The 18,911-nt window shown below is 36.9% G+C and overlaps 1 protein-coding gene across 3 annotated transcripts in view; it reads left to right on the forward strand.

Moving 5' to 3' along the window:
* Positions 1-18,911, forward strand: part of Chd6 (chromodomain helicase DNA binding protein 6) — a 166,545-nt gene that overhangs the window by 52,369 nt on the left and 95,265 nt on the right. For all 3 annotated transcript variants that reach the window (XM_048810933.1, XM_048810932.1, XM_048810934.1), the window contains exon 5: positions 490-639. In XM_048810933.1, coding sequence (XP_048666890.1) covers positions 490-639 — 150 coding nt within the window. The remainder of the gene's footprint in view (positions 1-489; positions 640-18,911) is intronic.

The following is an 18,911-nucleotide window of genomic DNA, read 5'->3' on the forward strand; positions in this document are numbered from 1 at the left end:
GTGGACCTCAAAGATGATGGAGTTTACCTCTCTTCCTTGTTTTGCGGGAACAGAAGCCAGTTCCAGGAAATAGGAAAAACATCACTGTTATTGATGAATAAAATATGTCTTTCTGGTCTGGGGCTGTAGCTCAGTGGCAGAGTGCTTGCCCAGCATGCGTGAAGCGCTGGGTTCAATCCTCAGTACCACATAAAAATAAAATAAAGGCATTCTGAAAAAAAAAAAAATATGTCTTTCTGGACCCTGAGATTACACCTTCTTCATAGTGAATCATGGCCTTCTGGAAATGAAACTTTTATTCTCCCCCTCACTCAGCTATATTACATTTTCAGTGAATTTAGTCCATAAGAGAGTTGTGTTTACAGAAGATTCCTTTTCTAAGGAGGGAAAACCCCACTTGGGGTGTTAGCAAGTGTATACGAGGATGTTCTTGTGTCAGTTTTTGCCTTTGACTCTCAGAGCTGCTCTGATGTTATGTTTGTCCTATAGAAACGACGCTCAGGACGACAAGTAAAACGCAGAAAATATAACGAGGACCTGGACTTCAAAGTGGTGGATGATGATGGGGAAACAATCGCTGTTCTTGGAGCTGGCCGAACATCTGCACTCTCAGCTTCTACACTGGCTTGGCAAGCAGAGGTATGGCCTTGTGTGAGGGTAATAACCATGGCTAAGCAGTCATCATGGCCTAGTTGATGAAGCTAACAGGGCTGTTTGCTGAGGCCTAAGTTACATCGTTTAACTACTGCTAGTAACCTTTGAATGGCTTCCTCTTATACTTAGGTTAAAATTAGGACTCCTTACTCTGCATAGCAGGGCCCTTTATAATCATACTCTCTCCCTGTTTCACCAGATTTCTATTTGAGCTAAGCAACTTTTCCTTCTATCTCTGTGCAACCAAAGGGTTAGCCATCTTTTTTTTTTTTTTTTTTTTAAAGTGCTGGGGACTAGGATGCTTTATCACTGAGCAACATCCCCGGCCCTTTATATATTTTTTATTTTGCAGCAGGGTCTCACTTAGTTGCCCAGCTTGGCCTTAAACTTGGAATCCTCCTGCCTCAACTTCCTAAGTTGCTAGGACTGTAGGCTTGTGCCGCCACGGTTGGCAAGGCTAGCCATCTTTTAATAAACATCAGTTCTTTTCTTACCTGCCAGCATTTGCCATTGTTGTTCCTTCTGCTTGGAATGCTCTCTGCCACATGCTTCAAATGACTGGTTTGCCATCAGTTCAGTTTCACCTAAAAGGGCATCTCCTTAGAAAAATCTTTCCTGTCTCTTTTATCTAAAGTAGATTCCTGCCTATCATCTCAGTGATTCTGTTTTAGCTCCTTGTTTATTTCCTTCGTAGCACTTGCCACAATTTGTAATTGTATTTGAATATCTCTGATCTCTGATTCTGTTTTTGTCTCTTTGATTAGAGTATAAAAATCTTATATGTGTAAATACTTGCTCAGAGAATGTAATCAAATGAACTAATAATCATAGTTGTCACTTTAATTCAACAAATATATATTCAGAGTCTGCTAGAAGACCAGGTCCTGGGATATAGGAATGAGTATCAGCATATGACTCCTGCCTCCACAGAGCTTTGTCTAAGAGAAACAGCACATGTCTATACTTCTATGTTGATCAAGAAGTATGTGCTAGATGCAATGGCCACACAGAAAGAGGAGTGGGCAGGAGTTCAGGAGAATAAGGATGCAGGAGGGCCATTTCTACCAAGAACAAAAGCCTCACAACCTGAAGGGCAACCATAAAGACACCACATGACCAGTGATGAGTATGCTAGATATTGGAGTATGATTTGAGGAATGGTGGAACATAAGAGCTGAAAAGTAGGTGACTCTAGGTGGAGTCACACTTAACAGGGATACCACCTGTGGTATGTGCCCTCATACTGTAGGTTGAATAAGAGATAGGACTCATCAGTAGGTCAAAGCAGACAAGCAGAATGACCACGTTTACATTTTATCAGTCCCCCCTGCAGTGTTAAGGAGAGGATGATAGCATTAGGACTTGATCTAGACAGAGATGAGAAGAGGGTTAAATGTTAAAAAGGAGATCTGAGCTGAGGAGCTTATAGAGAAAAAATGAAAAGGAAGAGAAGCAGCAGGCTGAGTATGTAGGAGGGACATTGTTGCCAGCAGCGTTCTGGGACACAGTCTGTCTTGTTCTGTAGTCGCTGTTGCTGACTTGGCAGAATTCATTCTGCATGCCAAGTGGCAGCAGCATAGCTACCTGTCCCTTTTGGACTCCAGTGTATCTCACAGAAGCTGATAATGCTTTATCTTTTTCAGCCACCTTGCCTCCAACTTAAAGTGTTTCCATGTAATTTCACATATCCTTCCATTTTGTCTCTGCATGGGGAGGAGCAAGGGGTTATTGTTCCTATTTTAAGGAACAGAATGATCTAGATAAGAGTTCTATATCTGCACTTAATCGATGACTAGCCTTTAAGAGTTGATTTCATGTTTCTGCTAAGGATTATCCAACTCATGAAATAATATTTAATAGGAATAATAATTTGATGTGTTATCATTGCAGTACTTTTCAAACACATAGTTAAAAATAGCTCTTGCAGGACTGCCATGAAATGATAGGATTGTGTTCCTTTATAATGGGGTTTCCTTCCTTGGGGATTTTATGGTTGCTTTCTAGTTAAAACACTATTAGGAATTTTATTTTCTCCAAGTAGCCATTTAGCCTAAGCCATTAAACATCTTTCAGATGCTGTTAAGACTTCTTCCCCTGATACCTGAAGAGAAACAGTAACTGATGTGATAGAAAGAATTCAGGAAATTTTATGTATCTTACCATGGCTCCTTTTTCCTCTAAAGATGTAGCAAAGAAGATTTATACGTGGAGAGACATGAGATAGAATCTAAGTTTGCGTTAATTATACCTAAAATTGTTTAACCAAATTTAAACAAGAGTGAGGCCCAATACATGGTTTTGACTTTGATGTTCAGAGAGGCAGTCCTAGGATTTGGCCTCCCCTGTATGACAAGCAGGAGTACCTATGAAGAGATCTCTGGGGAGATCAGCTTATCAAGAGGTTTTCAAAATCAGCCCTAACTGCTACAGAACCAAAATAGTTCCCCGTGTATCTGTTTTTCATACAGGGCTTCTTGGTGAGATTTGAACACATTTCCCAGGCTTAATGAAAAGCTTGAAAGTTATGGATCCTATCTAGGATTCTAGACAATCCGTGGTGTTTACTGGCACAGAAAATCATTAAGGAAGAAGGAGGTTTTTTTTTTCTTATGTCCTTCCCCCAAGGCCCTCTGGGTAATGTCTGCCTTCCTGCTCACTTCAGTGTGGGACAGAGAAGGGAGTAGAGTCTGCACTAGAAAGTCCTTGCCATCTCTGCAGGTCTGTGCCGATTCTTGTCCTCATACTCAGTACAATTCTGTAACTGTTGGCTCCTGTCCCAGCCTCAGATTATACCCTTAGCATTGGTTACCTATCAGTAGGTTGTTAAAAGTATCTTTAGACATGATTCTTTCTAGATCAAGATTGGCCTGTTGTTGCAGCCCCACTTTGGGATTCAGAAGATAGTTCCCAAACCAGCTTCTGGTTTTCAGAAGCGGGAAATAAGTTTCCATTCCTGGCTGACTCCGCTTTCTTATTCTTTGTCCAGCTGATTTGGTGCCTGGAACAGGCAAACTTTCACAGTTCTCTGATGCACTTAACAATGTGTAGACTTTTACAAGGCTCTTTTGGTTTTTGCCTCCTACAATTTGAGCAGTTAGTATGATTTTGCCTTTTGGAGCAAAAGTAGTACTTCAGTTTGAATGAGTCTTCAGCTCACAGTGCTCTCCTCTGCACTTCTCTTGGATCTTTGCCTATGGTACCTTCTTGGGCCTTTTTCTGTGCCTGACAGGCTGAGCTCAGTTCCCCTTTTGAGGATGCTCCCTGCTCCCCCTATAACAGGGAACTACAGAACAGTGTGCAACAGTCATCTGAACACTGTCCTCAGCACAGAGGGCAACAGCAGGAAGAAAGGGGAAGACAAAAACCATCCATCCTGGCTGGAAAGACAGGAGCCTGATGTGGAGGGCCCAAACATGCCATGGCATGGAGTCAAACAAGATCCGCTGTGCTCCCAGAACGCTCCAACATATTTAACCCTGCCCCTGTCCTTCCATTATCCTTTGGATACCTACCATCTCTGGTTTCTTTCTTCTAAGCCATGAGCTACTTTAGGGTAGGTTTGTATCTTCTACATTAACCCCGAGGAAACATTTAAATGAAACCTTTCCTACACACTTTCTATCTTCTGCTTTGTAAGTTACTGCCATTGTTGCATTTATGCCCAAAGTGGAGAGTCAGCTGGAATATTTGAGCTCTTTACTTGAAGCTTGTGACTGCTCTGATTCTTCAATGCCTCTGCCATCTGTTTTGAGTGTCATTCTTGATTGATCCCTTAGATTGTAAACTTTTCAAAAGAGGCATTAATTTTTTGTGATTTTTCACATAGTGTAGGTGGAGTTTTATTTGTTAACTAGTAGCTAACATGAAGACTTGCACTTAGTTGTACTTATCTATTTATTGAATGAATGAATAAATAAATATAGTTAAGCCATTATGTAAAAAAGTTTGATTTTTTTAAACTCCTGGATTAGAAAGATAAGGGAAAAAAAAAATATATATATATATATATTTATATATATTTATATATATTTATTTATTTATTTAAATCCAGGCTCTTTTTTTCTTCCGTTTCTTTACACTAGCATATTTTTCCCATTGATATTCATCTACTTCTCACTCCAGGCAGCCACTTAAGTCTGCAGACAGACCTCCTTTTCTAAGGCTCCTTGCTGCCTTGTGGCATTGCTGTACCTTTGCACCAGTTTATGTGACTCCATGCCATGGGCTCAGTTTGGCCATCATTAAGCTTCTGTTCACTCAACCGGGTTGGGCAGTTTCTTGTCTTGCCATTTCTTCATTAGGTACAAACACAGATTCCTACACTCTATTTCTCCTTAGGCTGTTTTCTGAATTTGTTTCCCCTTGTTTCTGCTGTAACCCAGTGTTCAGATGACTGCATCACAGTTCTGTAGTTCCATTCTGTAACTCTCTGTCTTTCCTAATCTGATATCAAATTAATTTTCCCGAAATACCAGGGGAATTGCTGTTATTTTTCATCTCTTGCTCAAGAATCTGAGGTGGTTACTTCTTAACTGCTGTATTAGAGTAAGGCTTACTTGTCTGATTTTTTAAAATGAGATCACATATTACCCATTTACCTTCATTTATTTGCAACCCCCCACATTCAGTATAATGATTTTACTCTTTAAGAAGATGAGTTACTCTCCAGCAACTTGGGAGGCTGAGGCAGGAGGATTGTAAGTTTGAGGCCAGCTTCAACAACTTAACAAGACCCTGTGTCAAAATAAAAGATAGAAGGACTGGGGCCATAAAAGTGCCCCAGTCCTGCAATCCCCAGCAAAAGAGAGAGAGAGAGATAGTTAGTTCATGTTACACATAGAATTTTTTTTTCTTTTTAAACTATGAATTTAACCTAGGGGCACATTACCACTGTGCTCCCCAGTCCTTTTTAATTTTTTTATTTTGAGATGGAGGCTTAGTAAGTTGCTGAGGCTGGCCTCAAACTTGAGCTCTTCATGTCTCAGTCTTGCAAGTCACTGGAATTGCAGGTGTGTTTCTTATATATCCTTTCATTCTTTGGGTTCCTTTCATCTTGCCTTATCTTTGCTGTCCTCTCTTATGAACCATCATTCTTTAGGGCCCAAGTTTTTTACCCTTTTATACCCTGTTCTGTTAAATCCAGGCTATTCTCTCTTTTTGAATTCTCATTGGACTAGTAGTTATTGTTACACATTTAGCATTTACCTTGGAGCTTTTCTTTTCTCCTCCCCACCCCACCGCCCACATCTCCATCCTTTTTTTTTTTTTTTTCCTTTTCAGACAGGGTCTTGCTAAGTTGCCCAGGTTGGCTTTGAGTTTGCAATCCCCCTGCCTCAGCCTCTTGAGCTGCTGGGAGCCATTGGGATTACAGGAGTTGGACACTGCCCGGCTACCCTGGGGCATTTCTAAGACAAATGTTTATTGTATTTTCCTTGGGTGAATGTAAAACCTCTGATACCATGCACTATGCTAGAGGCCACTTTTGAACCTTCGATGGCAAGCTGTAAATGTTTGTTAATTTGAAAAGTGATTTGCTTACTACAGCTCCTTATGGTTTTTTAAATAAAAGTAAATGAAGTGGTTAGTTGAGGTTTGGGGTGAATAGGGTTGAAAGTTTTTGTGATTCCCCTTGCCCTCAGAATAAAATTTTTTAATTATACAACATACAAGTAAATGAATTAAAATGGTCTTCTTTGAAGGATAATTTGAGAAAATTCCAAGCAGTTAAGAACAGATGGTGGTTATGGAAGTGTGTTTGGCAGGCAGATTTAGTTTATATCTGTGTGTATCTGTATACACTGAGTGTTTATACACATATGATCATGCTTTTATGCACAAAAAAAATCTTAATTTTCCAGTTTCCTTCCTATTTTGATGTGTATTTGGGAAATGCTATTCCCTTTTCCTTTTTTAAAGATAGAATAAAAACCTGTTTTCAGTGTTTTGATGATCACGGCTAATTTTTAATTTTTATAATTTTCCATTTGTATAAAGCTAAAAAGGAAACCAGGTAAATGAGAACTCTGCAAATTCAGATGGAAGCTAAGTGGGAAAGGGGGCTTGATAGAGAGCACATCCAGGGTACTTCGCTTCTGTTTCTTGACCTGGGTAGCAGTTACAGCCTGAGTGTTTACTTTTATAACTCTTTTGTTAAACTGTTTTTTAAAAAGACACACCAGTTCTTTAATATTAGGGCTGAACCTCCATTCTTTAATATATGTTAAGAGATAAATTTTATTTCAGACTACTTAAATGTTAGTTGAAAATTTTCTATAATGAAGAATGTTGTAAGCCTTACATCCTTTTAATACTCAGAGTAAAGACCTCTGCTTTCTTATCCACATTTTAACATTTTGTTAGATTCGGTTCTAGTGAACACTCTGAGGACCAGTTAAAATCCTATCACAAGAAGCCATCTCTTACCTTTTCTGTTCTTCAAGGTAGGTAAGAATAAGAGAATATTAGAGACTAAGGGAACAACCTATTCTAAGTCTCTGAGGGAGAAGCATGTTTACTATGTATGAAGAACAGACAAGGAGCCTTAAGAGGTAGCAGATGAGATGAGAGGGTAAATATAGATCCTGTAGGTTTTGAAGACCATTGGAAGGTCTTTGGCTTTACTCTGAGTTAAGGAGGAGCCTTTTAAAGCAGTAAAAGCAGAGTAGTGGGGTGGGGGGAGCAGAGGAGTAAAATACTAAAAAGGGCAATTCTGAATGTTGTATTGAAAAGAGATTTGTGGGATAAGAACAGAAGCAGGGAAGCCAGTTAGGAGGCCCTTTGGGAGTAATCTGGGTGAGAAATGAAGGTGGTATTGACCAGGGTAGAAACAGTGGAAAGAACTGGTTTCTGGAAATATTTTAAAGATGGAAACAAAAAGAGTTTTTGGCCAGTCAGATGTGATATATGGAGAGAAAAGAGAAATAGATTAAATTGGGATTTGTTATTTGAGTACCTAAAAGATAGAATTTAATTTAATTCAAATGGGAGAGGACTATGCGAGGTCAGAGGTAGGAAGCAGGAGTGTTGGCTAGAAGACCAGGCTAGGAGTTTAGTTATTGGGTATTTTAAATTGAAATACCACAAGAAAATCAAATGGAGATGGCAAGTAACGATTAGATTACAATTAGAGTCTGTAGTCAGGGGACAGTTTCTGAGCTAAATGTATAAATTTGGCAGGTATCACAATGGAGCCGTGAGATGATATGAGCAAGAGAAATGAGTATAGACAGAAAAGAGAAGAAACCCAGAAACTAGGCCCCAGGCAATTCCAGTAATCAGTTAATACATAAGATTTCTCCTACCTATCAGATTTCGATAGACAGCATTCATCCACAATGTTGGGATTAAGTTACAAAAACCATATTTTTAAAGATATCTAATAGCTGTGGAAGCATCAAGAATTCAGTGAACTAAAATTCCTGACAGTAAAGAGCCATTCCTAGGGGAGCTGACAATAGCTGGCTATTGTCCTCTCCGAAGACATTTCCCAGTTTTAGGAGCAGGCTAAGGAGCAGACTAGGCCCATAGAGAGAGACTCTTCTGGTTTGAAGAGAACCCCACTGGCCCCATTAGTGATTGAACATATACAAAGGTCGGTAGGTGAAGTGATTGGAAACTAAGGAATCCCTAAAGCAAAAGGATTTCTCCCTGGAGACTTTTGCTGAATTTAGGATAGCCCAGGAAACTAGGAGCTCAGCAAAAGACAAATTGAAATCTCATAGTCTCACAGTACACAAGTGAAAAAAAATTCACTAGACAGATAGCCGACCACAAAAAATTCACTCTCTCATACAATAGTTGTCATACTTTTAACCTTTTTGGGGTTGGAGAATAAAAAGCTACTCAAAACCTCAATAGGGTGCCAGTGGGACATGTCTTTAATCCCAGCATCTCAGGATGCTAAGGCATAGAGATCACAAGTTCGAGGCCAATCTCAACAATGAAGTGAGGACCTATGCAACTTAGTGAGACCCTGTCTCAGAATAAAAGGGCTAAGGATATGGCTCAATGTTAAAGCATCTCTGGGTTTAATCCCCAGTACTAAAAACAAACAAACCAACCTCCATAGGGTATGACTCAGGGCTCAAGAGAATAAAGATCTGCCAGCCTCTCAATTCGGTGACCTTGGACATTTGTGTTCTGGGAGCTTGAATCTTAACATGATAACCCAGGCCTGACCCAACTCAGCCTACTAGGTGGAAGAAACTACCACTTTTCCCTTTTTGTCTAAGAGAAAAAAAAAAAACATTTGTAATAGGAACTGTTTTGGAACTTTTTATCCACAATGTCCAACATGAAGTAAAAAGTTATTAGAGGGTCTGGGGTTGTGGCTCAGTGGCAGAGTGCTTGCCTAGCATGTATGAGGTACTGGGTTCAATTCTCAGCACCACATATCAATAAATAAAATATAAAGGTCCATTGACAACTAAAAAAATATTTATTAAAAAAAAAAGTGATTAGATAAGAGCCTGGAAAATGTGACTAAAAATTTAGAGAATAAGCATATAGTAGCAGCAGACCCCAGGTGAGCCCAATGTTGAAGTTAGCAGAAAAGAACTATGATAAAATGATATGTATGATAAGTGTTAAAATAAGGAGAAGATGAATAAGATAAATTTTCAAATGAAGACTCCCAAAATCAACTGCTGAGAACTGAAAAATTTGATTATAAAATTCAGAACCCAGTAGATAAGTGTAAAAGTATATTAGATAGAGCAGAAGATAGGACTGGTGAGTAAGAAGACAGAATAGAGCAAAATTTCTAAGTGGAAGCACATAGAGAAAAAGAATGGAAAAGCAAAACATGAGACAAGTGGGGTGCAGTATAATATATATCAGAATATATTTCTGACTTTAGTCCTAGGCATAGAGGAGATTGAAGCAGAGCATCATTTGAAGACAGAATTAATGACCAGTAGAAGATATCAACTATACAGATGTAAGCATACAGAATAAAGATAGAATTTTAAAGGCCACAAGAAAAAAGTATCAGATTACATATAGGAGGAAACCAATTTGGATCTCAGCAAATTTCTCAACCCAGATCATCAAAGCTAGGAAGTCCTGGAACAACATATACCAAGCTCTGAAAGAAAATGTATGACAACAAGAATCTTATATCCAGGAAAATTAAGCTTCACATTTGATGACAAAATAAAAAACTTCCATGATAAACAAAAGTTAAAAGCATTTACAACTAGAAAGCCTGCACTACAGAACATCCTCAGCAAAATATTCCATGAGGGGGAAATGAAAAACAGCAATGAAAATCAGCAAGAGGAGGAACTACTAAAGGAAAAGCCAATCAGAGGAGAAAGCAAGTCAAGTTAAAAACCAAAAATAAACCAAAATGACTAGGAATACAAATCACGTCTCAATAATAACCCTCAATGTTAATGGCCTAAACTCTTCAGTCAAAAGACATAGACTGGCAGATTGGATTAAAAATAGACCCAACAATATGCTTTCTTCAAGAGACTCATCTCATAGGAAAAGACATCTACAGACTAATGGTGAAGGGTTGGGAAAAAATATACCACTTACATGGACTGCATAAAGAAACATGGGTTTCCAACCTCATGTCAGATAAAGTGGACTTCAAGTCAAAGTTACAGAAAGGATAAAGAAGGACATTTCATAATGTTTAAGGGAATCATACATCAATAAGACATAACAATCATAAATATATATGTTCCCCAAAATGGAGCATCTATGTAATCAAATAAACTCTTCTCAATTTTAAGAATCAAAGAAACCACAACACAATAATACTGGTGAGTTTAACACAATTCTTTCACCACTGGTTAGACCTTCCAACAAAAACTAAACAAAGAAACTATAGAACTCAATAATACAATCAGTCATTTAGACTTTAGATGTATACAGAATATTTCATCCACCAACAAGTGAATACACATGGAATATGATGGACATCATTATCCAAAGTACATGTATAAAGACACGAATTGGTGTGAATTGTATACAACCAGAGATACGAAAAATTGTGCTCTATATGTGTAATAAGAATTGTAATGCATTCCACTGTCATATAAATTTAAAAAATAATTAAAAAGTGAATACACTTTCTTCTCAGGAGCTCATGGTTCCTTCTCTGAAATAGACCGTATGTTATGCCACAAAGCAACTCTTAGCAAATACAAAAAAATGGAGACATTACCCTGAATTCTTTTAGATCATAATGGGATGAAATTAAAAATCAATGATAAAATAAAAAATAGAAACTACTCCAACACCTGGAGACTAATCATGTGCTATTGAATGAACAATGAATACATCAGGGAGGAGATAAAAAAATTCATAGAGATAAATGAGAATGCTAATACAACATATCAAAATCCCTGGGACACTGTGAAGGCAGTGCTAAAAGGAAAGTTCATTGCATTGAGCTCATTCATTAAAAGAATAAAAAGTCAACAAATAAATGATCTAACATTACATCTCAAAGCCCTAGAAAAAGAATAAGAAATAACCACCAAATTTAGTAGAAGACCGGAAATAATTAAAATCAGAGCTGAAATCAATGAAATTGAAACAAAAGAAACAAATGAAAAAATTAACAAAAAATGAAAAGTTGGTTCTTTGAAAAAATAAATAAAATTGAAAAACCCTTAGCCATGCTGACTAAGAGAAGGAGAGAGAAAATTCAAATTACGAAAATTTGTGATGAAAGAGGAAATATCCCAACAGACACTATTAAAATACAGAAGATAACTAGAAACTATTTTGAAAATTTATACTCCAATAACATAGAATATCTTGAAGACATTGACAAATTTCTAGAGACATATGATCTACCCAAACTGAATCAGAAGGACAAACACAATTTAAACAGTTCAATTTCAAGCAATGAAATAGTGGACACCATAAAAAGCCTCCCAAGGAAGAAAAAAATGCCCAGGACCTCAGCCGAGTTCTACAAGACCTTCAAAGAAGAACTAATACCAATACTCCTCAAATTATGCCATGAAATAGAAAAGGACAGAACTCCTCTAAACTCATTCTATGAGGTTAGTATCACCTGATACCAAAACCAGACAAAGATACATCAAGGAAAGGAAACTTCAGACCCATATCCCTGGTGAACACAGATGCAAAAATTCTCAATAAAATTCTGGCAAATCACATACAAAAACATTTAAAAGATAATGCACCATAATCAAGTAGGGTTCATCTCAGGGCAAGGTTGTTTCAACATATGGAAATCAGTAAACATAATTTATCACATCAGTAGACTTACAGATGAGAACCATATAATAGATAACAAAAAAGCATTCAACAAAATACAGCACCCCTTCATGTTCAAAACACTAGAAAAACTAGGGATAGTAGGAACATACCTCAACATTGTAAAAGCTATCTATGCGAAGCCCAAGGCCATTGTTATTCTTAATGGAGAAAAATTGAAAGCATTTCTTCTAAAAATTGGAACAAGACAGGGATACCCTCTTTCACCACTTCTACTCAACATAGTTCTTGAAACTCTAGCTAGAGCAATTAGACGAAAGAAATTAAAGGGATACAAATAGGAAAAGAAGAACTCAAACTATCACTATTGGCTGATGACGTGATTCTATACTTAGAGAATCTAAAAAATCTCACCAGAAAACTTCTAGAACTAATAAATGAATTCAGCAAAGTAGCAGGATGTAAAATCAATATCCATAAAATGCATTTCTATACATCAGTGATGAATCCTCTGAAAGAGAAATTAGGAAAACATTTACAATAGCCTAAAAAAACAACAACAAAAAAAATTGTGGATCAACCTAACAAAAAAGGTGAAAGACCTCTACAATGAGCTACATAACACTAAAGAAAGAAAATAAGGAAGACCTTAGAAGATAGAAAGAGATCTCTCTTGTTCTTGGATAGGCAGAATTAATATTGTCAAAAATGGCCATACTACCAAAAGTGTTACACAGATTTAATGCAATTCCAATTAAAATCCCAATGCCATTTCTCATAGAATAAGAAAAAAGCAATCATGAAATTCATTAAGAAAAATAAGAGACCCAAATTAGCCAAAGAATCCTTAGCAAGAAGAGTGAAGCAAGAGACATCACAATACCAGACCTTAAACTACAGAGCTATAAAAACAGCATGATATTGGCACCAAAACATACAGTGGGGGAAAGATAGCCTCTTGAACAAATGGTGCTGTTAGAATTGGAAATCCATATGCAGCAAAATGAAAATAAAAACCTGTCTCTCACCAGTCACAAAACTCAAAGTGGATCAAGGACCTAGGAATTAGTCCAGAGACTCTGCCCCTAATAGAGAAAAAGTAGGTCCAAATCTTCATCATGTCAGATTAGGCCCCAACTCCCTTAACAAGACTCCTAAAGCACAAGAAATAAAATCAAGAGTTAATAAATGGTATGTACTCAAACTAAAAAGCTTCTCAGCAAAAGAAACAATCAGTGAGGTGAATAGATAGCCTACATTTTGTGAGCAAATTTTTGCCATACACATCAAATAGAGCACTAATCTCCAGGATATATAAAGAACTCAAAAAAAACCTAACACCGAAAAGAAAAACAACAACAACAACAAAATAACCCTATCGATAAATGAGCTAAGGAGCTGAACAGACACTTCTCAGAAGGGAGAAATGCAACTCAAAACTATTCTAAGATTTCATCTCACACCAGTCAGAATGGCAGTTATCAAGAATACAGACAACAATAAATGTTGGTGTGGATGTAGGGGAAAAGGCACACTCATACATTGTTGGTGGGACTGCAAATTGGTACAACCACTCTGGAAAGCATTAAGGTGATTACTTAGAAAACTTGGAATGGAACCACCATTTGACCCAGCTATCCCACTCCTCAGTCTATACCCAAAGGACTTAAAATCAGCATACTACAGTAACGCAGCCACATCAATGTTCGTAGCAGCACAATTCACAATAGCTAAACTGTGGAAACAACCTAGATGCCCTTCAGTAGATAAATGGATAAAGATAAATGTGGTATGCATACACAATGGAATATTAGTCAGCATTAAAAGAGAATAAAACTATGGCATTTGCAGGTAAATGGATGGAGTTAGAGGATATCATGCTAAGCAAAACAAGCCTATCCCCAAAAACCAAAGGCCAAATGTTTTCTCTGATTAGTGGATGCTGATCTATGATCGGGGTGGGGGTGAGGGCTGGGAGGAATGGAGGAGCTTTGGATTGGTCAAAGAGTAGGGTAGGGAAGGGTTATGGGGTAGAAAAGATGGTGGAATGAGATAGACATCATTTCCCTAGGTATGTGTATGATTGCACAAATGGTGCGTCTCTACATGGTATACAATCAGAGAATTGAAATGTTGTGCTCCATTTGTATATGATGAAATGAAATACATTCTGTTGTCATATACAACTAAGTAGAACAAATAAAAACATTTTTAAAAAAAGAATAAATGGTATGGCTTTAAACTGAAAAGCTTTTTCACAGCAAAGTAAATAATCAATAACGTGAAGAGAGAGCCTATAGAACGGAAGAACGCACATCAGATAGAGCACTAATCTCCAGGATATATGAGGAACTCAAAACACTTATCACCAAAAAAAAAAAAAAAAATGCAAACAAACAAATAACCCAATCAATAAATGGGCTAAGGAACTGAGCATACACTTCCCAGAAGAAGATATACAACCAATAAACAAATATGAAAAAAGTGTTCAACATCTCTAGCAATTAAAAAAATGCAAATCAAAACTACTCTAGGGTTTCTTCTCACTCCAGTCAGAGTGGCAATTATTAAGAATACAAGCAAAAATAGTGTTGGTGAGGATGTGGGGGGAAAGGTACATTGATTCATACTGGTGGGACTACAAATTTGTGCAACCACTATAGAAAGCAGTATGGAGATTTCTTAGAAAAATTGGAATGGAACCAGCTATCCCACTCCTCAGTCTATACCCAAAGGACTTAAAATCAGCATACTACAGTGTGTATAGCAGCTCAGTTCACAATAGTTAAACTGTGGAACCAACCACCTACTCTTTAATAGATGAATAGATAGAAAAAAATATTTAATATTATTCAGCCTTAAAGAAAAATGAAATTATGGCATTTCCATCCAATGAAGACTATCATGTTAAATGAAGTAAGCCAATCCTAAAAATCCCAAGGCCAAATGTTTTCTCTGATAAGTGGATACTGATCCCTAATGGAAGGGAGGGGGGTTAAGGAAAGAATGTAGGAACTTTGGATTGGGCAGAGGGGAGTGAGGGCAGGGGAGGAGGTATGGAGGTGGGAAAGATGATGGAATGAGATGGACATTATCACCCTATGTGCATGTATGGTTGCATGAATGGTGTGATTCTGCATCATGTACATCCAAAGAAATGAAAAGTTGTGCTTCCAAATAAAAAGATACCAACCCATACACTTAATATAAGGTAACCCCTGCATAGGGAAAAAAACAAAACAAAACAAAACAAAAAAAAACTGCACTTAGGCATGTCTTGCACCATAGAAATCAGAGACTAAAAAAAAAAATCCTAAAAGCCATTGGAAAAATTTGAGAATTTGAATTTGGAAATAAGAAAAGATTCCACCATCATCACTTATATTTAGTAGAAATATACTGGACGACATGACCATGACAATAAGGAAAAATAAGAAATAAGTTGTTTATAGATTAGAAAGGAAGATAAAACTGTCATTATTTGAAGGTAACATGACTGTGTTTAAGGAAATTTTAACAGAATCTATAAACCACTACAATTAATGTGGACTTAGCCAAGTTGTTTATAATATATAAAGATAATACACACACACACACACACACACACACACACCTTTTCTGTATACTAGCAGTATGAAATCAGGAAAGGATAGTTATAAAATTCCATTTGTAATAGCATCAAGTATTAGATACCCTGGAATGACTCAAAAGGCATGCAAGCCCTGTATACTAAAACATCATGCTGAGAGAAATTAGAGATCTAAACAAGGGTGTGTGTGTATGTGTGTGTGGCAGTTTTGTGGGTGAAAGTGTCTTTAGAAATGCTGAAGACCTAGACTACCCTAAGGTGATCTTGAAAATAACAACTAGGTTGTAAGATATACTTTAAATAAGACTTTGTAAACGAGCTACAAGAATAAAGACAGCCAGGCATATGCCTATAATCCCAGACACGCAGGAGGCTGAGACAGGAGGATTGCAATTTGAGGCCAGCTTCAGCAACTTAGTGAGGACCTCAGCAACTTCGTGAGAAAAATTGTCTGAAAATTTAAAAGAAAAAAGAGAGAAAAATGGATATGTGGCTTAGTGATAAAATGCCCCTGGGTTAAATTCCCAGTTCCAAAAGAGAAAAAGAAGAAGAAAGGGAATAAGGACAGGGTAGCATTGCTGTAAGAAACAACAAATTGACTAATGAAACAAAAAAGAGCTATATTAGACAATACTAGCCATGTGTGGCTATTGAGCACCTGAAATGTGGCTGATCAAATTGAAGTGTACTATAGGTGTGAAGTATACGTTATATTTTGAAGGTGTAGTAGGAGAAAAAGAATTAAAAGTATTTCCTTAATTATTGTATTGATTACATGTTGAAATGATATTTTGGATGTATTGGTTTTAATATATTGTTCAAGTCAGTTGCACCTGTTTGTTTCTACTTTTTTAATGTGACTACTAGAAAATTTGAAATTATATATGTGGCATAGTGGCCTTGGTACCAAAAAAGATTTATTAAGCTGGACACAAAAAATACTACTCATAAGACAAAAGATTGATAAAGTAGATTATGTAAAACTTCTTTTTGTCAGGACAACATTAAGAGTTTGAAAAGGTAAACCATAAACTGCTAGAATGTTTGTAATCTATATATCTGACAGAGGACTCTATTTTAAAAACTGTAAATAAATAAAAATGACAATCTATAAAGTAGGCAAATAGCTTGGATAGGAGGTTCACAAAAGAGGATGCCCAGTGGCTAATAATTATATGACAAGGTGCTCAGCATCCTCAGTTACCAGGGAAATGTGAATACTACATATCCACTAGAATGGCTAACATGTTAAAGATTGACTTCAGCAGGAACTTCCAAATGTTTCTTATGGATATAAAAATTGTTAAAATCTGGGCTGGGGATGTGGCTCAAGTGGTAGCATGCTCGCCTTGCGTGCGTGAGGCACTGGGTTCGATTCTCAGCACCACATAAATGTGAAATAAAGATACTGTGTCCACCTAAAAACTAAAGAAATAAATATTTTTTAAAAACTGTTTAAAAAATTGTTAAAATCACTTTGGGAAAATTTTGGCAATATCTATTAAAATAAATATATACCTACTTCATAACTCTACTCTTGGGTCTATAGCCAGGATAAATGAGTATATTTTTCCTCCAAGAGACATACAATTCTTATGAACTTTATGCATAATACAAAAATTAGAAGCAACCCAATATTCTTTGATAGTAGAATAGATAATAGTGGTGTATTTATAACAAAACACTTGAACAGTATTAAGAAAGAATGAATAGCAGACTATATTATTTCATCTATATAAAGTCTAATAATAGGCAGAGTGAATCTATAATGGTAGAAGTCTCATAGTTTCTTCCAATAGGTCACAGCATTTTCCAGAATATTAGAAATGTTCTATAACTTGGTCTGGATGCTAGTTATATTAGTGTGTGTATATGTTGAAATTAATCAGGATGCACACTTGAGATTTATACATGGTGAAACCTTAGTAACTCAGCATTATCTGTAATAGTTCCATGATGAAGACTTTTGTATGTGTGTGTGTAGTCTCTTTTTTTTTTCTGTAAAACTGCTGCACAGCCATAAAAAGTACCTAATAAAAAGCATGGAGTGGAAATTTAGAAAGGAAATGAATAAGAAGTTGAGAAGGAATTAGCTCATTATCCTAATTTCTCTGAACTAAGCACTTGTTCCTTTACTGACTATCCCCTTGGAACAGTCTAACTTTTTTTTGGCTGTATGGGCTGTGATAGTATTCTTGCCACTCATGAAAGTACACCTAATTTTGGCCCTATGTAATTACCATCAAACATTGCATGTCTGAGCGTATAGAGATTTACTTTTTAATTAAGTGACATAGATCAAGAATAATAGTCATCTCCTCTGTGGCCCCAGAGAGTTTGATAGTTTTATTTCCTCACTATATTTCCTTCTATCTCTCTTCCTTATTTCTTAGCATTCAACAAATAACTACTGACTACCCATTTTTGCATCAGTGAATCAAACAAATAAGGATCCCTGCCTTCAGAATGTTTATATTGTAAAGGGTCAAAATAGGCAATGAGCAGTAAACGGCCCCTCCTTTCCTCACCTGTGCTCAGGGTCAAGCAGAACAAATACCTAAGCAGAAAAACAGAAGCTTAGTCTGTATTCCAATCCCTTCTTTTGCAATTACAGTTCAGTTGCCTTCTTGATGAGCGGCAAGAAACAAGTTTCGTCATTTTGGATTAACTTTGTCATGGCACCTAGCATGATTAACATGTGTCTGGAGGAGTGTAGTAAATATTTGTAACCTTTAAAAGCATCTGCCTTGCCTGCTTACTGATTTCCATAATTCTTTGCTGCCATATCTCCTTCCTTCTCCCCCTTCTTAACTATTATCACTTTTCTCAGGAAAACTTAATTTAGGATCTTTTTTTTTTTTAATTTATTTTTTAGCTGCAGTTGGACACAATACCTTTTATTTTACTTAATTATTTTTATGTGGTGCTGAGGATCAAACTCAGGGCCTCACCTGGACTAGGCAAGCACTCGACCACTGGGCCACAACCTTTATTTAGGATCTTAAGAGCTAAAATGTTTTTTTGTTTGTTTGTTTGTTTGTTTTAAGAGAGACCCAGGCCACACGCATGCCAGGCGAGCGCGCTACCGCTTGAGCCATATCCCCCCAGCCCCTAAAATGTTTTTTGATAATGGCATGGCTTTAGGATGGTTGAACCTTGGAATGAGTAGACTGAAGGTGATATGCAGCACAAATCATCTTTCTGGAATATTCCAACCAGGAACCTAGAATAGTGAATTTTCACTATATTAGTGAATTGGGATTGTTATGGTTAGTGTTCTTTTCATCACTGTTTAAAGTCTCATATTGTAATAGTGGGAAAGGTCATAGTACATAGAATCTACCAAAATCTCAAAAGAATATTAAATATAAGACTTTCTGATTCAGTGCATTCTTTTTAAGTTTGTCATTTTTGCTCCTGATTTTGTTTTATCATAAATAGTCTGTAGAGCCAGATTAGTGTC

Source organism: Marmota marmota, unplaced genomic scaffold (assembly GCF_001458135.2).
Source record: "Marmota marmota marmota unplaced genomic scaffold, marMar, whole genome shotgun sequence".
NCBI lineage: Eukaryota > Metazoa > Chordata > Mammalia > Rodentia > Sciuridae > Marmota > Marmota marmota.